The 22,390-nt window shown below is 44.1% G+C and overlaps 1 protein-coding gene across 2 annotated transcripts in view; it reads left to right on the top strand.

Annotated features, from left to right (window-relative positions):
- Positions 1–22,390, top strand: part of LOC106585948 (phosphatidate cytidylyltransferase 1) — an 84,063-nt gene that overhangs the window by 27,948 nt on the left and 33,725 nt on the right. For both annotated transcript variants that reach the window (XM_045707067.1, XM_045707068.1), the window contains exons 2-5: positions 6,620–6,771; positions 9,613–9,709; positions 13,428–13,525; positions 16,895–17,034. In XM_045707067.1, coding sequence (XP_045563023.1) covers positions 6,620–6,771; positions 9,613–9,709; positions 13,428–13,525; positions 16,895–17,034 — 487 coding nt within the window. The remainder of the gene's footprint in view (positions 1–6,619; positions 6,772–9,612; positions 9,710–13,427; positions 13,526–16,894; positions 17,035–22,390) is intronic.

The following is a 22,390-nucleotide window of genomic DNA, read 5'->3' as shown; positions in this document are numbered from 1 at the left end:
AGTATCTTACTGGACTCCAGCAGCAGCAGTATCTTACTGGACTCCAGCAGCAGCAGTATCTTACTGGACTCCAGTAGCAGCAGTATCTTACTGGACTCCAGTAGCAGCAGTATCTTACTGGACTCCAGTAGCAGCAGTATCTTACTGGACTCCAGCAGCAGTAGTATCTTACTGGACTCCAGCAGCAGTAGTATCTTACTGGACTCCAGCAGCAGCAGTATCTTACTGGACTCCAGCAGCAGCAGTATCTTACTGGACTCCAGCAGCAGCAGTATCTTACTGGACTCCAGCAGCAGCAGTATCTTACTGGACTCCAGCAGCAGCAGTATCTTACTGGACTCCAGCAGCAGCAGTATCTTACTGGACTCCAGCAGCAGCAGTATCTTACTGGACTCCAGCAGCAGCAGTATCTTACTGGACTCCAGCAGCAGTAGCAGCAGTATCTTACTGGACTCCAGCAGCAGCAGTATCTTACTGGACTCCAGCAGCAGTAGCAGCAGTATCTTACTGGACTCCAGCAGCAGTAGCAGCAGTATCTTACTGGACTCCAGCAGCAGTATCTTACTGGACTCCAGCAGCAGTAGCAGCAGTATCTTACTGGACTCCAGCAGCAGTATCTTACTGGACTCCAGCAGCAGTAGCAGCAGTATCTTACTGGACTCCAGCAGCAGTAGCAGCAGTATCTTACTGGACTCCAGCAGCAGTAGCAGCAGTATCTTACTGGACTCCAGCAGCAGTATCTTACTGGACTCCAGCAGCAGTAGCAGCAGTATCTTACTGGACTCCAGTAGCAGCAGTATCTTACTGGACGCCAGCAGTAGCAGTATCTTACTGGACTCCAGCAGCAGCAGTATCTTACTGGACTCCAGTAGCAGGAGTATCTTACTGGACTCCAGTAGCAGCAGTATCTTACTGGACTCCAGTAGCAGCAGTATCTTACTGGACTCCAGTAGCAGCAGTATCTTACTGGACTCCAGTAGCAGCAGTATCTTACTGGACTCCAGTAGCAGCAGTATCTTACTGGACTCCAGCAGCAGTATCTTACTGGACTCCAGTAGCAGCACTATCTTACTGGACTCCAGCAGCAGCAGTATCTTACTGGACTCCAGCAGCAGCAGTAGCAGCAGTATCTTACTGGACTCCAGCAGCAGCAGTATCTTACTGGACTCCAGTAGCAGCAGTATCTTACTGGACTCCAGTAGCAGCAGTATCTTACTTGACTCCAGCAGTAGCAGTATCTTACTGGACTCCAGCAGCAGCAGCAGTATCTTACTGGACTCCAGCAGCAGTAGCAGTATCTTACTGGACTCCAGCAGCAGTAGCAGTATCTTACTGGACTCCAGCAGTAGCAGTATCTTACTGGACTCCAGCAGCAGCAGTATCTTACTGGACTCCAGTAGCAGCAGTATCTTACTGGACTCCAGCAGCAGCAGTATCTTACTGGACTCCAGCAGCAGCAGTATCTTACTGGACTCCAGCAGCAGCAGTATCTTACTGGACTCCAGCAGCAGCAGTATCTTACTGGACTCCAGCAGCAGTAGCAGCAGTATCTTACTGGACTCCAGCAGCAGCAGTATCTTACTGGACTCCAGTAGCAGCAGTATCTTACTGGACTCCAGCAGTAGCAGTATCTTACTGGACTCCAGCAGCAGCAGTATCTTACTGGACTCCAGCAGCAGTAGCAGTAGTATCTTACTGGACTCCAGTAGCAGCAGTATCTTACTGGACTCCAGTAGCAGTAGTATCTTACTGGACTCCAGTAGCAGTAGTATCTTACTGGACTCCAGTAGCAGCAGTATCTTACTGGACTCCAGTAGCAGTAGTATCTTACTGGACTCCAGTAGCAGCAGTATCTTACTGGACTCCAGTAGCAGTAGTATCTTACTGGACTCCAGCAGTATCTTACTGGACTCCAGCAGCAGCAGCAGCAGTATCTTACTGGACTCCAGCAGCAGTAGCAGCAGTATCTTACTGGACTCCAGCAGCTGTAGCAGCAGTATCTTACTGGACTCCAGCAGCAGTAGCAGCAGTATCTTACTGGACTCCAGCAGTAGCAGTATCTTACTGGACTCCAGCAGCAGCAGTATCTTACTGGACTCCAGCAGCAGCAGTATCTTACTGGACTCCAGTAGCAGCAGTATCTTACTGGACTCCAGCAGTAGCAGTATCTTACTGGACTCCAGCAGCAGCAGTATCTTACTGGACTCCAGCAGCAGCAGTATCTTACTGGACTCCAGCAGCAGTAGCAGTATCTTACTGGACTCCAGCAGCAGCAGTATCTTACTGGACTCCAGCAGCAGCAGTATCTTACTGGACTCCAGCAGCAGCAGTATCTTACTGGACTCCAGCAGTAGCAGTATCTTACTGGACTCCAGTAGCAGCAGTATCTTACTGGACTCCAGCAGCAGCAGTATCTTACTGGACTCCAGCAGCAGCAGTATCTTACTGGACTCCAGCAGCAGCAGTATCTTACTGGACTCCAGCAGCAGCAGTATCTTACTGGACTCCAGCAGCAGTAGCAGCAGTATCTTACTGGACTCCAGCAGCAGTAGCAGCAGTATCTTACTGGACTCCAGCAGCAGCAGTATCTTACTGGACTCCAGCAGCAGCAGTATCTTACTGGACTCCAGTAGCAGCAGTATCTTACTGGACTCCAGCAGTAGCAGTATCTTACTGGACTCCAGCAGCAGCAGTATCTTACTGGACTCCAGTAGCAGTAGTATCTTACTGGACTCCAGTAGCAGCAGTATCTTACTGGACTCCAGTAGCAGTAGTATCTTACTGGACTCCAGTAGCAGTAGTATCTTACTGGACTCCAGTAGCAGTAGTATCTTACTGGACTCCAGTAGCAGCAGTATCTTACTGGACTCCAGTAGCAGTAGTATCTTACTGGACTCCAGTAGCAGCAGTATCTTACTGGACTCCAGTAGCAGTAGTATCTTACTGGACTCCAGCAGTAGCAGTATCTTACTGGACTCCAGCAGCAGCAGCAGCAGTATCTTACTGGACTCCAGCAGCAGTAGCAGCAGTATCTTACTGGACTCCAGCAGCTGTAGCAGCAGTATCTTACTGGACTCCAGCAGCAGTAGCAGCAGTATCTTACTGGACTCCAGCAGTAGCAGTATCTTACTGGACTCCAGCAGCAGCAGTATCTTACTGGACTCCAGCAGCAGTATCTTACTGGACTCCAGCAGCAGCAGCAGTATCTTACTGGACTCCAGCAGCAGCAGTATCTTACTGGACTCCAGCAGCAGCAGTATCTTACTGGACTCCAGCAGCAGCAGTATCTTACTGGACTCCAGCAGCAGCAGTATCTTACTGGACTCCAGTAGCAGCAGTATCTTACTGGACTCCAGTAGCAGCAGTATCTTACTGGACTCCAGTAGCAGCAGTATCTTACTGGACTCCAGTAGCAGCAGTATCTTACTGGACTCCAGTAGCAGCAGTATCTTACTGGACTCCAGTAGCAGCAGTATCTTACTGGACTCCAGTAGCAGCAGTATCTTACTGGACTCCAGCAGCAGCAGTATCTTACTGGACTCCAGCAGCAGCAGTATCTTACTGGACTCCAGCAGCAGCAGTATCTTACTGGACTCCAGTAGCAGCAGTATCTTACTGGACTCCAGTAGCAGCAGTATCTTACTGGACTCCAGTAGCAGCAGTATCTTACTGGACTCCAGTAGCAGCAATATCTTACTGGACTCCAGTAGCAGCAGTATCTTACTGGACTCCAGTAGCAGCAGTATCTTACTGGACTCCAGCAGCAGCAGTATCTTACTGGACTCCAGCAGCAGCAGTATCTTACTGGACTCCAGTAGCAGCAGTATCTTACTGGACTCCAGCAGCAGCAGTATCTTACTGGACTCCAGCAGCAGCAGTATCTTACTGGACTCCAGTAGCAGCAGTATCTTACTGGACTCCAGCAGCAGCAGTAGCAGTATCTTACTGGACTCCAGCAGCAGCAGTATCTTACTGGACTCCAGTAGCAGCAGTATCTTACTGGACTCCAGCAGCAGCAGTATCTTACTGGACTCCAGTAGCAGCAGTATCTTACTGGACTCCAGTAGCAGCAGTATCTTACTGGACTCCAGTAGCAGCAGTATCTTACTGGACTCCAGTAGCAGCAATATCTTACTGGACTCCAGTAGCAGCAGTATCTTACTGGACTCCAGTAGCAGCAGTATCTTACTGGACTCCAGCAGCAGCAGTATCTTACTGGACTCCAGCAGCAGCAGTATCTTACTGGACTCCAGTAGCAGCAGTATCTTACTGGACTCCAGCAGCAGCAGTATCTTACTGGACTCCAGCAGCAGCAGTATCTTACTGGACTCCAGTAGCAGCAGTATCTTACTGGACTCCAGCAGCAGCAGTAGCAGTATCTTACTGGACTCCAGCAGCAGCAGTATCTTACTGGACTCCAGCAGCAGCAGTAGCAGTATCTTACTGGACTCCAGCAGCAGCAGTATCTTACTGGACTCCAGCTAGGCCAAACACAGCCTGCCACTACAAAGCAGAACAGAACAGAATGCATGTTTGTTGGCCTGACATTTTTCTCTTTGTTCATTTGGCTGTTTGATGCCCTAGTGAGAATGAATCCCTAATCAGGCTGGGCCTCTGTTTTCTGCCACCTCTGCAAAGCTTTTAAAGGGACCAGGGTGGAATGGGGGGGGCGTCCAGACATTATGCAAAGAATTTAAAGGGATGGTCCCTCTGCAAAGCTTTTAAAGAGAGGATGAGAGGTACCAGATTGAACAGTCGCCCTGATGCTATCTCAATCAGAGACTGTGTGTGTGTGTGTGTGTGTGTGTGTGTGTGTGTGTGTGTGTGTGTGTGTGTGTGTGTGTGTGTGTGTGTGTGTGTGTGTGTGTGTGTGTGTGTGTGTGTGTGTGTGTGTGTGTGTGTGTGTTTCTCACAGCTTTCCCCTCTCATTCATTTCCTCCTGAATGGTGCTCTTTCTGCTTCTGTAGCATGGCCTTGGTGGTGTACTGTTTACACACACACACACACACACACACACACACACGGCTGTTTCTTTCGCTCATTCTTTCTCTCGCTCGCGCTCTCTCAACATTTTCAATTTAAGGGCTTTATTGTCATGTTAACATTGACAAAGCAAGTGAAGTAGATAATAAGGAAAGAGTGAAATTTACAGTAAACATTACACTCCCAGAAGTTCAAAAAATAAATAAAAAATACATTACAAATGTCATATTATGTGTGTATATATACAGTGTTGTAACGATGTGCAAATGGTTAAAGTACAAAAGGGAAAATAAATAAACATAAATATGGGTTGTATTTACAATGGTGTTTGTTCTTCACTGGTTGACCTTTTCTTGTGGCAACAGGTCACACATATTGCTGCTGTGATGTCACACTGTGGTATTTCACCCAGTAGATATGGGAGTTTATCAACATTGGGTTTGTTTTTTAATTCTTTGTGGATCTGTGTAATCTGAGAGAAATATGTAACTCTAATATGGTCATACATTTGCCAGGAGGTTAGGAAGTGCAGCTCAGTTTCCACCTCATTTTGTGGGCAGTGTGCACACATCCTGTCTTCTCTTGAGAGCCAGCTCTGTCTACGGCGGCCTTTCTCAATAGCAAGGCTATGCTCACTGAGTCTGTGCATAGTCAAAGCTTTCCTTAAGTTTGGGTCAGTCACAGTGGTCAGGTATTCTGCCACTGTGTCCTCTCTGTTTAGATGCCAAATAGCATTCTACTTTGCTCTGTTTTTTTGTTAATTCTTTCCAATGTGTCAAGTCATTATCTTTTTGTTTTCTCATGATTTGGTTGGGTCTAATTGTGATGCTGTCGTGGGGCTCTGTGGGGTCTGTTTGTGTTTGTGAACAGAGCCCCAGGACCAGCTTGCTTAGGGGACTCTTCTCCAGGTTCATCTCTCTGTAGGTGATGGCTTTGTTATGGAAGGTTTGGGAATCGCTTCCTTTCAGGTGGTTGTAGAATTGAACATCTCTTTTCTGGATTTTGATAATTAGTGGGTATCGGCCTAATTCTGCTCTGCATGCATTATTTGGTGTTGTACACAAATAATATTTTCACAGATTTCTGCATGCAGTCTCATTTTGTGAATTCTTGGTTGGTGAGCGGACCCCAGACCTCACAACTATAAAGGGCAATGGGTTCTATATATGAATACCTGACCACTGTGACTGACCCAAACTTAAGGAAAGCTTTGACTATGTACAGACTCAGTGAGCATAGCCTTGCTATTGAGAAAGGCCGCCGTAGGCAGACCTGGCTCTCAAAAGACCTGGCACTTCCTTTCCATGTTTCAGAAATAGCCTATACTCCTGTACTGTAGCAGAGCGACTAGTCTGATCTATACTCCTGTACTGTAGCAGAGCGACTAGTCTAATCTAGTATCTTTAGATCTATACTCCTGTACTGTAGCAGAGCGACTAGTCTAATCTAGTATCTTTAGATCATGCCTGCGTTGTTTTTCTTTATTGACACACTAGTATTTATAGTCTAACTTGCTCTCTCTCCCTTTCTCGTGTGTGTGTGTGTGTGTGTGTGTGTGTGTGTGTGTGTGTGTGTGTGTGTGTGTGTGTGTGTGTGTGTGTGTGTGTGTGTGTGTGTGTGTGTGTGTGTGTGTTAGGAGGCAGATGGAGAGGACAGACTGGGTCTGCCTGGTGAGGCCGGAGGAGACTGTGACGGAGAGTACAAGGCAGACACCCCATCCGTTCCTCCCTCCACAGCAGACAACACTCCACAGTTCCTCAAAGAGGCTGTGGAGGGCCTCAACCCCAGGTAACTAAACACACACACACACACACACACACACACATAAGCCTCACACACATTATAACCTTTGGGTTATTATCAGCATTTATAGAGTAACGAGAGGTGGGAGGGACTCCACATTAGTCCAGCATTATAGAGGAGGTGGGAGGGACTCCACATTAGTCCAGCATTATAGAGGAGGTGGTAGGGACTCCACATTAGTCCAGCATTATAGAGGAGGTGGTAGGGACTCCACATTAGTCCAGCATTATAGAGGAGGTGGGAGGGACTCCACATTAGTCCAGCATTATAGAGGAGGTGGGAGGGACTCCACATTAGTCCAGCATTATAGAGGAGGTGGGAGGGACTCCACATTAGTCCAGCATTATAGAGGAGGTGGGAGGGACTCCACATTAGTCCAGCATTATAGAGGAGGTGGTAGGGACTCCACATTAGTCCAGCATTATAGAGGAGGTGGGAGGGACTCCACATTAGTCCAGCATTATAGAGGAGGTGGGAGGGACTCCACATTAGTCCAGCATTATAGAGGAGGTGGGAGGGACTCCACATTAGTCCAGCATTATAGAGGAGGTGGTAGGGACTCCACATTAGTCCAGCATTATAGAGGAGGTGGTAGGGACTCCACATTAGTCCAGCATTATAGAGGAGGTGGGAGGGACTCCACATTAGTCCAGCATTATAGAGGAGGTGGTAGGGACTCCACATTAGTCCAGCATTATAGAGGAGGTGGGAGGGACTCCACATTAGTCCAGTGTTGTAGAGTAAGGAGAGGTTGGAGGGAGAGTGGAGAGGGGCAGGAAGAGGGAGGAGGGAGAGAGAGTATATGAATTGGATTGCGGAGGCAGCAAGCCGGCAGCACTGCAAGCCACTTTTTTTCCCCCCGATGCTGCTTTGTTTCTTGGGGGAACAGTGTACCAGGCTCTGTCCACCAGTTTCTTCCTGGATTTAAGCATGCCTATCCCGTGTTTACAATCAAGTGTATTTAGCCTGTCTAGATTTATGTACCAAACATTAACGAGCTCCAAAAGTATTGGGACAGTGGAAAAATTGTTGGTTTTGGCTCTGTACTTCAGCACTTTGGACTTGAAACGATACAATGAGGATAAAGTGCAGCGTTAATATGAGGGTATTTTCATCCATATCGGGTAAACCGTTTAGAAATTACAGTACTTCTTGTACATAGTCCCCCCCATTTTAGGTATTAAAGAAGTCAAAAGTTTAGTATTTGGTCCCATTTTCCTAAAAAATACATGCTAACCTGTTAGCATGCCTTGGGGGTATGCTAACCTCCCCTGTTATTATAATGGTAGGAGGTTAGCATGTCTTGGGGGTATGCTAACCTCCCCTGTTATTGTAATGGTGAGAGGTTAGCATGTCTTTGAGGGTATGCTAACCTCCCCTGTTATTGTAATGGTAGGAGGTTAGCATCTCTTGGGGGTATGCTAACCTCCCCTGTTATTATAATGGTAGGAGGTTAGCATGTCTTTGGGGATATGATATTTGTGCATCTAACTTCCTCACTCATCATTATTCACGATTCATTCAAGATTATCTGTAATCATAGCAGCATTCACATTAATGTAGGAGTGTTTAGAAACACATTCTATTCTTATAGTGAATTTGTCCAATACTTTTGGTCCCCTGAAATGGGGGTACTACTATGTACAAGGAAGTGCTGTAATTTCTAAACGATTCAGCCGATATGGATGAAAATACCCACAAATTAAAGCTGACGGTTTGCACTTCAACCTCCATAGTCATTGTGTCATTTCAAGTCCAAAGTTGCTGGAGTACAGAGTCAAAACGACAACAAATGGGTCGATGTCCCAAGTACTGTTGGAGCTCGCTGTAGGTATCCAATGACTGATGGCTTTGTTCGACTGTAAAAACAGGATAGCTTTGTTTTAATGACTGTGTAGAGATATTGGGGGTTTATGCAGGCCTACATTGATGTTTCTGTGTGTCTGTGTGTTTTGATGGTCGTGTGTGTGTGTGTGTGTGTGTGTGTCTGTGTGTATTGATGGTGTGGGTCTGTGTGTATTGATGGTTGTGGGTCTGTGTGTATTGATGGTTGTGGGTCTGTGTGTATTGATGGTTGTGGGTCTGTGTGTATTGATGTGTCTGTGTGTATTGGTGTATTGATGATGTGTGTCTGTGTGTGTATTGATGGTTGTGTGTCTGTGTGTATTGATGATGTGTGTCTGTGTGTGTATTGATGGTTGTGTGTATTGATGATTCTGTGTGTATTGATGATGTGTGTCTGTGTGTATTGATGATGTGTGTCTGTGTGTGTATTGATGGTTGTGTATTGATGATTCTGTGTGTATTGATGATGTGTGTCTGTGTGTATTGATGATGTGTGTCTGTGTGTATTGATGGGTCTGTGTGTGTATTGATGATTCTGTGTGTATTGATGATGTGTGTCTGTGTGTGTATTGATGATTCTGTGTGTATTGATGATGTGTGTCTGTGTGTGTATTGATGATTCTGTGTGTATTGATGATGTGTGTCTGTGTGTGTATTGATGATTCTGTGTGTATTGATGATGTGTGTCTGTGTGTGTATTGATGATGTGTGTATTGATGATTCTGTGTGTATTGATGATGTGTGTATTGATGATGTGTGTCTGTGTGTATTGATGATGTGTGTCTGTGTGTATTGATGATGTGTGTCTGTGTGTGTATTGATGATTCTGTGTGTATTGATGATGTGTGTCTGTGTGTATTGATGATGTGTGTCTGTGTGTGTATTGATGATTCTGTGTGTATTGATGATGTGTGTCTGTGTGTATTGATGATGTGTGTGTATTGGTGTTTGTGTGTATTGATGATGTGTCTCTGTTTCCAGATGGAAGAACTGCTGTATTCGAGGGGTTCTATCCATGGCCATGATATCAGGATTCTTCATGATGATCTACCTGGGACCTATCATGCTCATAGTAGTGGTACGTAGCTTCATTACCTGTTCATAGTAGTGGTACGTGGCTTTATAACATGTTCATATTCGTGGTACGTGACTTCATAACATGTTCATAGTAGTGGTATGTGGCTTCATAACATGTTCATATTAGTGGTATGTGGCTTCATAACATGTTCATATTAGTGGTACGTAGCTTCATAAACTGTTCATAGTAGTGGTACGTGGCTTTATAACATGTTCATATTCGTGGTACGTGACCTCATAACATGTTCATAGTAGTGGTATGTGGCTTCATAACATGTTCATATTAGTGGTATGTGGCTTCATAACATGTTCATATTAGTGGTACGTAGCTTCATAACATGTTCATATGTTTCTATTTGGGCTATTTATTATTATGGGCTATTTGCTTAACAATAGACTATTCAACCTTAACTGAATTGTCTAATTGCCGAGCTAGGTGTGAAAGTTCCAAAATCAATATGGAAGACTAAATCAAACGCTTCTTTAAGATGCCCTCTGGTGGTCAAACTAGCACTAATTTGTATTAACAGAAAAAAATGGCTGACAATTAAATAACGTGCCACAGAATGCTGCAGCAGCACGCAAGGTGTGCCGCAGTATGACACAACTTTTAAAGGAGGAACCAAAGATAGTCTACTAATATGCAAGTGGCGATTTTTAACGTGAAAATATTGGTGGGACTCAAATCAACGACGCTCATATGTAACGAAACCACTATACTACACTTTGAGGGCACTAATAACCGTCACAGAAATGTGTTTTGAGCCATACACACATTATAACATTTGGGTTATGATCAGCATTATAGAGTAACGAGAGGTGGGAGGGACTCCACATTAGTCCAGCATTATAGAGGAGGTGGTAGGGACTCCACATTAGTCCAGCGTTATAGAGGAGGTGGTAGGGACTCCACATTAGTCCAGCATTATAGAGGAGGTGGGAGGGACTCCACATTAGTCCAGCGTTATAGAGGAGGTGGTAGGGACTCCACATTAGTCCAGCATTATAGAGGAGGTGGGAGGGACTCCACATTAGTCCAGCATTATAGAGGAGGTGGTAGGGACTCCACATTAGTCCAGCATTATAGAGGAGGTGGGAGGGACTCCACATTAGTCCAGCATTATAGAGGAGGTGGTAGGGACTCCACATTAGTCCAGCGTTATAGAGGAGGTGGTAGGGACTCCACATTAGTCCAGCATTATAGAGGAGGTGGGAGGGACTCCACATTAGTCCAGCATTATAGAGGAGGTGGTAGGGACTCCACATTAGTCCAGCATTATAGAGGAGGTGGGAGGGACTCCACATTAGTCCAGCATTATAGAGGAGGTGGGAGGGACTCCACATTAGTCCAGCATTATAGAGGAGGTGGTAGGGACTCCACATTAGTCCAGCATTATAGAGGAGGTGGTAGGGACTCCACATTAGTCCAGCATTATAGAGGAGGTGGGAGGGACTCCACATTAGTCCAGCATTATAGAGGAGGTGGGAGGGACTCCACATTAGTCCAGCATTATAGAGGAGGTGGGAGGGACTCCACATTAGTCCAGCATTATAGAGGAGGTGGTAGGGACTCCACATTAGTCCAGCGTTATAGAGGAGGTGGGAGGGACTCCACATTAGTCCAGCATTATAGAGGAGGTGGGAGGGACTCCACATTAGTCCAGCATTATAGAGGAGGTGGTAGGGACTCCACATTAGTCCAGCATTATAGAGGAGGTGGGAGGGACTCCACATTAGTCCAGCATTATAGAGGAGGTGGTAGGGACTCCACATTAGTCCAGCATTATAGAGGAGGTGGGAGGGACTCCACATTAGTCCAGCATTATAGAGGAGGTGGGAGGGACTCCACATTAGTCCAGCATTATAGAGGAGGTGGTAGGGACTCCACATTAGTCCAGCATTATAGAGGAGGTGGGAGGGACTCCACATTAGTCCAGCATTATAGAGGAGGTGGTAGGGACTCCACATTAGTCCAGCATTATAGAGGAGGTGGGAGGGACTCCACATTAGTCCAGCATTATAGAGGTGGGAGGGACTTCACATTAGTCCAGCATTATAGAGGAGGTGGTAGGGACTCCACATTAGTCCAGCATTATAGAGGAGGTGGGAGGGACTCCACATTAGTCCAGCATTATAGAGGTGGGAGGGACTTCACATTAGTCCAGCATTATAGAGGAGGTGGGAGGGACTCCACATTAGTCCAGCATTATAGAGGAGGTGGGAGGGACTCCACATTAGTCCAGCATTATAGAGGAGGTGGGAGGGACTCCACATTAGTCCAGCATTATAGAGGAGGTGGTAGGGACTCCACATTAGTCCAGCGTTATAGAGGAGGTGGGAGGGACTCCACATTAGTCCAGCATTATAGAGGAGGTGGGAGGGACTCCACATTAGTCCAGCATTATAGAGGAGGTGGTAGGGACTCCACATTAGTCCAGCATTATAGAGGAGGTGGGAGGGACTCCACATTAGTCCAGCATTATAGAGGAGGTGGTAGGGACTCCACATTAGTCCAGCATTATAGAGGAGGTGGGAGGGACTCCACATTAGTCCAGCATTATAGAGTAAGGTTATTTTACTTCAGGATCAATTTCAGCAACGGTCTGCAATATTGTTTTTGCGACATTGTACGGTGTATTGGGAAGCAGCCAAAATACCTGAATGACTCTGCCTGCCAGTTACTAAGATAACCCTCTTGACAATAAAGTAACAGCGTTTTTAAAACGCTAATTGCCTCGCTTCATCTATTGGATAGTTACAGTGGACTTTGCTATCACAGAAGCAATCGACTGCAAAGATCAGATGTGCAACCCCCCCCTTCCAATTTAATCTGGATTAGACCAGATCAGATGTGCAACCCCCCCTTCCAATTTAATCTGGATTAGACCAGATCAGATGTGCAACCCCCCCTTCCAATTTAATCTGGATTAGACCAGATCAGATGTGCAACCCCCCCTTCCAATTTAATCTGGATTAGACCAGATCAGATGTGCAACCCCCCCTTCCAATTTAATCTGGATTAGACCAGATCAGATGTGCAACCCCCCCTTCCAATTTAATCTGGATTCTCCAGATCAGATCCTGGAAACACCATGACCGATATCTTCTGAAAATAACGTGAAGGTAACGCATGGGTTACGTAAAAAAAGTTTGTAATATTACCACATAATAATTTTTTTTTAAAAGTAACGAGTTACATAACCGCTGTCACGGGCGTCGTAGGAATTGGACCAAAATGCAGCGGGAATGTGTACGCTCATTTTCTCTTTTATTGAAGAAACGAAACAAAACACACGAACAAAAAGAACGACGAAAAACAGTCCTGTCAGGCACACAGCTAAACAAAGAACAACTACCCATAAAACTACCCATAGAAAAACGCCCCTACTAAATAGGACCTTCAATCAGAGGCAACGAGGAACAGCTGCCTCCAATTTTGAAGGTCAAAACAATAAACTAGACATAGAAATAGAAAAACTAGAAAATAAAACATTAGAAATACAAAACATAGAACACAACCTAAAAAATCCCGACAACACAAAACAAACACCCCTCTGCCACGTCCTGACCAAACTACAATAACAAATAACCCCATTATACTGGCCAGGACGTGACAACCGCAAAAAAAAGTTATGGCATTCCTTTTATATGGGTCAACCCCAACACTGGTCCTAACTCCTCTCTCCCTCTCTTTCTCTCTCGTTTTCTCTCCTTGGTAGGTGATGACCATCCAGATCAAGTGTTTTCAGGAGATCATAGAGATCGGATACAGAGTCTACCATTCCTACGAGCTGCCCTGGTTCAGGACACTCAGCTGGTGAGGACAAACTATAATCTCTCTTTCAATCTTGATGATCCTTTTTCTCATTCCATCTCTCTCCCTCTCTATTTCCCCCCCCCCTCTCTTGTTTTTCTCTATCTGTCTCTCTCGCTCTTCTCTTCTCTCTATCCCCCTTTCCGTCTCTCTCTTCTCGCTGTACCCCCGTCCCCCCTCCCCCCCCTCTCGTCGCTCTGCGTCTCTGAAAAATAGAGAGCCATCAACTGTTTCCGGTATTGAATATAGGTGCGACTGTTCTGAGTCCAGGTTAGAGGACGTAGAATGACCAGACAGGAGACGGGGAATACCATCTACACTTCATCACCAGACAGGAGACAGGAGACAGGGATCCCATCTACACTTTATCACCAGACAGGAGACAGGGATACCATCTACACTTCATCACCAGACAGGAGACAGGGATACCATCTACACTTTATCACCAGACAGGAGACAGGAGACAGGGATACCATCTACACTTCATCACCAGACAGGAGACAGTAGACAGGGATACCATCTACACTTTATCACCAGACAGGAGACAGGGATCCCATCTACACTTTATCACCAGACAGGAGACAGGGATACCATCTACACTTCATCACCAGACAGGAGACAGGAGACAGGGATCCCATCTACACTTTATCACCAGACAGGAGACAGGGATACCATCTACACTTTATCACCAGACAGGAGACAGGGATCCCATCTACACTTTATCACCAGACAGGAGACAGGAGACAGGGATACCATCTACACTTTATCACCAGACAGGAGACAGGGATCCCATCTACACTTCATCACCAGACAGGAGACAGGGATCCCATCTACACTATATCACCAGACAGGAGACAGGAGACAGGGATCCCATCTACACTTTATCACCAGACAGGAGACAGGGATCCCATCTACACTTTATCACCAGACAGGAGACAGGGATCCCATCTACACTTTATCACCAGACAGGAGACAGGGATACCATCTACACTTTATCACCAGACAGGAGACAGGGATCCCATCTACACTTTATCACCAGACAGTAGACAGGGATACCATCTACACTTTATCACCAGACAGGAGACAGGGATCCCATCTACACTTTATCACCAGACAGGAGACAGGAGACAGGGATCCCATCTACACTTTATCACCAGACAGGAGACAGGGATCCCATCTACACTTTATCACCAGACAGGAGACAGGAGACAGGGATCCCATCTACACTTTATCACCAGACAGGAGACAGGGATCCCATCTACACTTTATCACCAGACAGTAGACAGGAGACAGGGATACCATCTACACTTTATCACCAGACAGGAGACAGGAGACAGGGATCCCATCTACACTTTATCACCAGACAGGAGACAGGGATACCATCTACACTTTATCACCAGACAGGAGACAGGAGACAGGGATACCATCTACACTTTATCACCAGACAGGAGACAGGGATCCCATCTACACTTTATCACCAGACAGGAGACAGGGATCCCATCTACACTTTATCACCAGACAGTAGACAGGAGACAGGGATCCCATCTACACTTTATCACCAGACAGTAGACAGGGATCCCATCTACACTTTATCACCAGACAGGAGACAGGGATCCCATCTACACTTTATCACCAGACAGGAGACAGGGATCCCATCTACACTTTATCACCAGACAGGAGACAGTAGACAGGGATCCCATCTACACTTTATCACCAGACAGTAGACAGGAGACAGGGATCCCATCTACACTTTATCACCAGACAGTAGACAGGAGACAGGGATACCATCTACACTTTATCACCAGACAGGAGACAGGGATACCATCTACACTTTATCACCAGACAGGAGACAGTAGACAGGGATCCCATCTACACTTCATCACCAGACAGGAGACAGGGATCCCATCTACACTTTATCACCAGACAGGAGACAGTAGACAGGGATACCATCTACACTTTATCACCAGACAGGAGACAGGGATCCCATCTACACTATCACCAAACACCAAACAGACACACATCAAACAGAAATAGAGGAGGAAAATGGTAATCCACACACTAACAAGGGGTTAGGAAGTCCAGGGTGGAGGCTTGTCCTTACAGGAAGGGGCTAGTGGTGAGTTGTGGTGAGGTGCTGTGTCCTTACAGGAAGGGGCTAGGGGTGAGTTGTGGTGAGGTGCAGTGTTCTTACAGGAAGGGGCTAGTGGTGAGTTGTGTTGAGGTGCTGTGTCCTTACAGGAAGGGGCTGGTGGTGAGTTGTGTTGAGGTGCTGCGTTCTTACAGGAAGGGGCTAGTGGTGAGTTGTGTTGAGGTGCTGTGTCCTTACAGGAAGGGGCTGGTGGTGAGTTGTGTTGAGGTGCAGCGTCCTTACAGGAAGGGGCTAGGGGTGAGTTGTGTTGAGGTGCTGTGTCCTTACAGGAAGGGGCTGGTGGTGAGTTGTGTTGAGGTGCAGCGTCCTTACAGGAAGGGGCTGGTGGTGAGTTGTGTTGAGGTGCTGCGTTCTTACAGGAAGGGGCTAGTGGTGAGTTGTGGTGAGGTTGTTGTCTGTTGTCTCTCTGGACATCTGTGTTCAACTAAAGAACAGACTGTGTTTTGGGGGGGGGTGGTTGAGATCCTCACCAGGTACAATCCTGTCTGACCAGGTCACATGACTCTAGCCAAGGGGAGAGTGTTCAGGGTGGAAGGGCCCTTGGCAACCCCCTAGCAACGGAGTGCCCAGGGCCAGAGGTGTGAATCTGGGGGATGGTGGCCTCTTGCTCGGCTGGAGAGTTCTCTCGCTCTCTCTTGAAGTTTGTGCCTTTGTATCCCAGGAGACAGAGAGGGTTGGGTTTAACAGTTTCTCTGTCAAAAATGTCGAGTAGTTTTATTTTTCAGGTAATAGTCTGAATATAGAGTACCCCTTCGCCTCGTTTTTTTTTTTTTTGGGGGGTTGGGGGGGGTTCTGTAGAGCAGAGCAACTTTTTCCCCCATAAACGCACACAAACTCATACACACCCAAGGCTTGAGTTGAGCCAACCATGAGCAAATGCCACTGCCATGCTGGAAGTTTAAATTAATTTTTATTGTACCTTTTTATTTATTTAACTAGGCAAGTCCGTTTGGAAAGTACACACAGCAATGCCCTCTGAACAGCCCAAAACCAAGTGAACTCTAACCTCTGAACAAACAAACAACAACAAAAAAAACACCACACAAAACCAAAAGGAATGAATACAAAATCCTTGTTTTCCTTCAAGTACTTTCGCCTGATGATGATTTGTGTGAATTGAAACTGACTTGTTTTCCTTCAAGTACTTTCGCCTGATGATGATTTGTGTGAATTGAAACTGACTTGTTTTTCCTTCCTTTTTAATTTTTTTTTATTTTTTAAAGGTACTTCCTGATTTGTGTGAACTACTTCTTCTATGGTGAGACATTGGCGGAGTACTTTGGTGCGTTGGTGCAGAGAGAAGAACCGCTCCAGTTCCTGGTCCGATACCATAGATTTATCTCCTTCGCCGTTTACCTGGCAGGTGAGGCTCAGTGTAACGCCATCAGTACCATGAAGACAAGTGTAAGGTAGACATATCAAATAACATTGTATTTGTCACATGCACCGAAATACAACAGGTGTAGGTAGACCTTACAGTGAAATACTTACTGACAAGACCTTATTAACGAACAATTCCGTTTTTAAGAAAAATACCTACAAAAAGTAAGAAATAACACTTAAAAAAAAAAAATATATATAATATTTATATATAAGCCTGTGCAGTTCTTATCTCCACGGCGATATGAATCTGTGGTTTGTTCCACCCGGCCGTTGTTATGAAACGGTAATAACCCGTAAACGTTAAACGGTCTGTCGGTAAATCCATCCTACGTAGCTTTGTTCATGGAAACAACAGTACTAATACACTGGTCTATAATAACATAGAAACAGCAGTACTAATACACTGGTCTATAATAACATAGAAACAGCAGTACTAATATACTGGTCTATAACAACATAGAAACAGCAGTACTAATACACTGGTCTATAATAACATAGAAACAGCAGTACTAATACACTGGTCTATAATAACATAGAAACAGCAGTACTAATACACTGATCTATAATAACATAGAAACAGCAGTACTAATACACTGGTCTATAATAACATAGAAACAGCAGTACTAATACACTGGTCTATAATAACATAGAAACAGCAGTACTAATACACGGGTCTATTAGAACATAGAAACAGCAGTACTAATATACTGATCTATAATAACATAGAAACAGCAGTACTAATACACTGGTCTATTAGAACATAGAAACAGCAGTACTAATACACTGGTCTATTAGAACATAGAAACAGCAGTACTAATATACTGGTCTATAATAACATAGAAACAGCAGTACTAATACACGGGTCTATAATAACATAGAAACAGCAGTACTAATACACTGGTCTATAATAACATAGAAACAGCAGTACTAATACACGGGTCTATAATAACATAGAAACAGCAGTACTAATACACGGGTCTATAATAACATAGAAACAGCAGTACTAATACACGGGTCTATAATAACATAGAAACAGCAGTACTAATACACTGGTCTATAATAACATAGAAACAGCAGTACTAATACACTGGTCTATAATAACATAGAAACAGCAGTACTAATACACTGGTCTATAATAACATAGAAACAGCAGTACTAATACACTGGTCTATAACAACATAGAAACAGCAGTACTAATATACTGGTCTATTAGAACATAGAAACAGCAGTACTAATACACTGGTCTATAATAACATAGAAACAGCAGTACTAATACACTGGTCTATAATAACATAGAAACAGCAGTACTAATATACTGGTCTATAATAACATAGAAACAGCAGTACTAATACACTGGTCTATAATAACATAGAAACAGCAGTACTAATACACTGGTCTATAATAACATAGAAACAGCAGTACTAATACACTGGTCTATAATAACATAGAAACAGCAGTACTAATACACTGGTCTATAATAACATAGAAACAGCAGTACTAATACACTGGTCTATAATAACATAGAAACAGCAGTACTAATATACTGGTCTATTAGAACATATATACAGGCACATTTTAACAGCCTGATTTGAAAAATGGGGTCATGAGAGAAAGAAAATCATGCTTGGTTCATAGAACCGGCGTTACGTGAGTAACCGGTTTCTGTTTTCTTCCTGCTATCTTTTGAACGGTTTGAGCTACAAAGTGAAAAACCCAGCAGCGTCGCAGCCCTTGACACAAACCGGTACGACCTGGCACCTACTACCATACCCCCTGTTCAAAGGCACTTAAATATCTTGTCGTGCCAGTTCAACCCTCTGAATGACACACATACACAATCCATGTCTCAATTGTCTCGAGGTTTAAAAATCCTTCTTTAACCGGTCTCCTCCCCTTTCATCTACACTGATTTTTAAGTGGATTTAGGTAACATCAATAAGGGATCATGGCTTCACCTGGTCAGTCTGTCATGGAAAGAGTTCTATATTCCGTTTCTCTCTACTAAGTCCACAAGCCTTCAGAACCCGGTGGACAAAACCAGGAAATAAATCAGATATTGATGATGTTCTTTTATTTTCTTAACAACATCTGGTGAACTTCCCAATACCTTTTGTGATGCATTTCAATCACTTCAAACCATACTGTCTTCAGATTGAAATACCGTCAAAAGCACTGCCAGCCCGCCATCGTCCCAATTTAAAAAAACAAAACAAAATAAAAGTTATCATTGGCTATTGATTACACACACAAAAATAAAATTTGTATCAAAAATGGGGTGACAGACCAAAAACGCTTGCAAACCTCTGGGCTAGCTACTTACCCAGCAAACAAAAATGAGTCGCGGAACATCGGGAGGTTTGTGTCACGGTCCCCTGGACGTCCTTAGGACGTCCCCTGTTGGCTGGGTAGTTTTATTGTAAAGACGAGGCCGACGTGAAACATTGACTACTAGACTGACGTAAGTCCCTACACACTGCGGTTGGTGATTAACTAACAGGGCTATAAAGTATGTTTCTCAGAAGCCTATGGACTCGGGCCAAAGAGCATTTCTATAACAACCATTCAGAAACAGACACACTATCGTCAGTTACCCCCCCCTCTTCCTCACCTTATTGGTGTGTTAGCTAGTTAGGCGAATACATGACAACATTTCCTTTCTCCCTCCAGCTTCCTGCTAGCCTGGAAGATCAGATTCCATCTTTTTATTTATTTTTATTTTTTGCTGTTTACACATTCCCTGAAAAATCAGCCAATAGATCTGATTTTGGGCTGCCAATGTAAACACAGCCTTTGTGAATACTGGCTTTGGACTCTATTTTTGACTTGACCCTGGCTGGTGTGTGACTGTCTGTCACAGCCAGTTAAAATCCACAACTCTCTGCTGAACAGACTAAATCTGCCCGGCGACTTCAATACGCAACTTCTTCCTAGGGGATTTCATATCGGCTGCTTGCTTTATGTGGCGAAATCCGACACACAATGAGGGTTTTAATCGACACCTTCAGCACAAATGTGACCGACCGGCTCAATTCGGTCTTATGTAGCAACATTTGAAATAGTGTTTTATTTTATTTTTTATTTTTACATTAGATAGAAGTAGAGACTCAGAGAATGGTATATCATACACTACAGTTGAGGAACAATGGGAAAGTAATTCTGCTTTGAAAGTTTATAAATTTGTAACCCCACTTTTGAGAAAATGGTCCTTGAATATTTTTGTACACCTACTGGAGAGCTCTTCTTTGTCTACACCCGTTCAGCATCGTTCACACCCTCTTAAGCCTTTAGCCCCACCCAACCCTTTAAGGATTCACATGTGAGGCCATGTGCTAAACAGAGTGAGTACTGTATAGTGTACTAAACAACCAAAGACGTCAAGACTAAAGGCTGGTTTATACTACGTCTATAGACATGTCTGTAGACAGTTGTCGCAGTGACCTCATGAACGTTCTATTGTCGTCCGACATCAAACTTGCTGTTGTGAAAACGCCAGGCTGCATGACGTCAGCAGGTGGTCCAGAATAGTCAGGAAGTCCAGGATCCAGTAGCAGAAGGATTTTTTTCATTTAGTATTTTTTTAATTATTTTTACTTTAGTTTATTTAGTAAATATTTTCGTAACTATATTTTATTAAATCTGCATTGTGGGTTAAGGGCTTGTATGTAAACATTTCACGCTAAGGTCTACCTGTTGTATTTGGCACATGTGACAAATACAATTTGATTTAATTTTAACACCAATAAACCCATCCATTTAAAAATGAATTTAGCATATGTCAACATTTCACGCTAAGGTCTACACCTGTTGTATTTGGCACATGTGACAAATACAATTTGATTTAATTTTAACACCAATAAACCCATCCATTTAAAAATGAATTTAGCATATGTCAATCTAGCAAACCAGACAACTAAAAGCAACTTTCTAAACAATGTTTTGGTTCGTTTCTAGCTTGTTAGCTAGCTTGCTAACGTTAAGTTAGCTGGCTAGTCAGTTCAAATAATGACCATGTCATATAGCTGACACCGTCTTGACTTTAGCTAAGTTGTATTAATTATTACCGGAAAATAAACTCACAACAAGATCATTATTTAGAAGTTAATGACGAGCTAATTACAGAAAATAGCTTACGGTTTTGAGTGTGACAAAAATAAACACAGAGAATTCTACCAGAGAATTTTACTAACTTGGACATTGTTTCTTTGGCCTAACGTTATATCCTAATTTGACTTTGGTGCAGGTCATGTTGTTCTTCACATTACCGTCTCTGGTAAACAAACACACAGTATATTAAATTAAATCAACATTTATTTGTCACATGCACAGGATACAGAATGTGTAAACGGTGAAGTGAAATGGTCACTTGCATAGTGGAGTCTTTCGTTTAGACATGTAGCTAGCTAGCTAAACAATGAACCATAATCCCAACTCATAACGTTACTACCATGCATGAATCTACAGGTAGCTAAAGCTAACCAACTAGTTAGCTAGCTAACATTAGGCTATAACTAGCAATGCAAATGGCTCTGAGATATGAATAATATTACTACGCAGATCCTACACAACGTTAGCTAGCGAACCAGCCAGCTGATGTTAGCTAGCTACACTTTAACTTGCAATGAAAATGACTTTCTGACAAAATTTGAAACGTATAATATCTGAAAATGTAGCTAGCTAGACTCTCTTACGCTTCTCCCTCTCTGTCACGGATGCCATGGTTGCCCTTATTTTGACGATGTAATCCGGAGACGGGTGTTTTATACAACAGCCTTCTTTGTGTTCTCTTTTCAACTCCCTCCGCGTATTTGAAACGAGTCACAAATTGAGTTCTATTAGCCCTGGTCCAAAAATCTGTTTTTTTTTGCGGTCTTAACAACTCAGCGTGACATTGGCAATATCCGTTTAGCAAGACCGCACAAACATATCTGGGACCATGCTACAAATCTATAGCTCTTCAATCAAATCCAATGGAGTTTTGTTTTCTGAGGTAGCGTTGTTCGTTGTGTAAAATGCTTAAAGATGGAATTTGCATTTGAGGAAACCGCTGTTTGCCACAGCACCTTTTTTTAGTATTTTGTTTTGATTAAACAGAGGAGAGGAGTGTATAGCAGTTTGCTAAAATACATTTTCCATGCGACGATGTCTGAAGGGAACAGAATAGTGTTTTGTTGTTAGTAACTTCTTTGTTGTAGTATCCCAAACGGACAGTTTGACCAATTTTAAGGATTCCAGTTTTAAAAGACAATGTTTTGAAAATGTGATGTCCCGTTCATTCAATAGAGCAGGGAATGTCATGTGACTATGTATACAAAATCAAATCAAATGTATTTATATAG

The sequence above is a fragment of the Salmo salar genome, chromosome ssa24 (assembly GCF_905237065.1).
Source record: "Salmo salar chromosome ssa24, Ssal_v3.1, whole genome shotgun sequence".
NCBI classification, from domain to species: domain Eukaryota; kingdom Metazoa; phylum Chordata; class Actinopteri; order Salmoniformes; family Salmonidae; genus Salmo; species Salmo salar.
The sequence above is the reverse complement of the archived record's forward strand: the minus strand, read 5'-3'. Positions and strand labels throughout refer to the sequence as shown.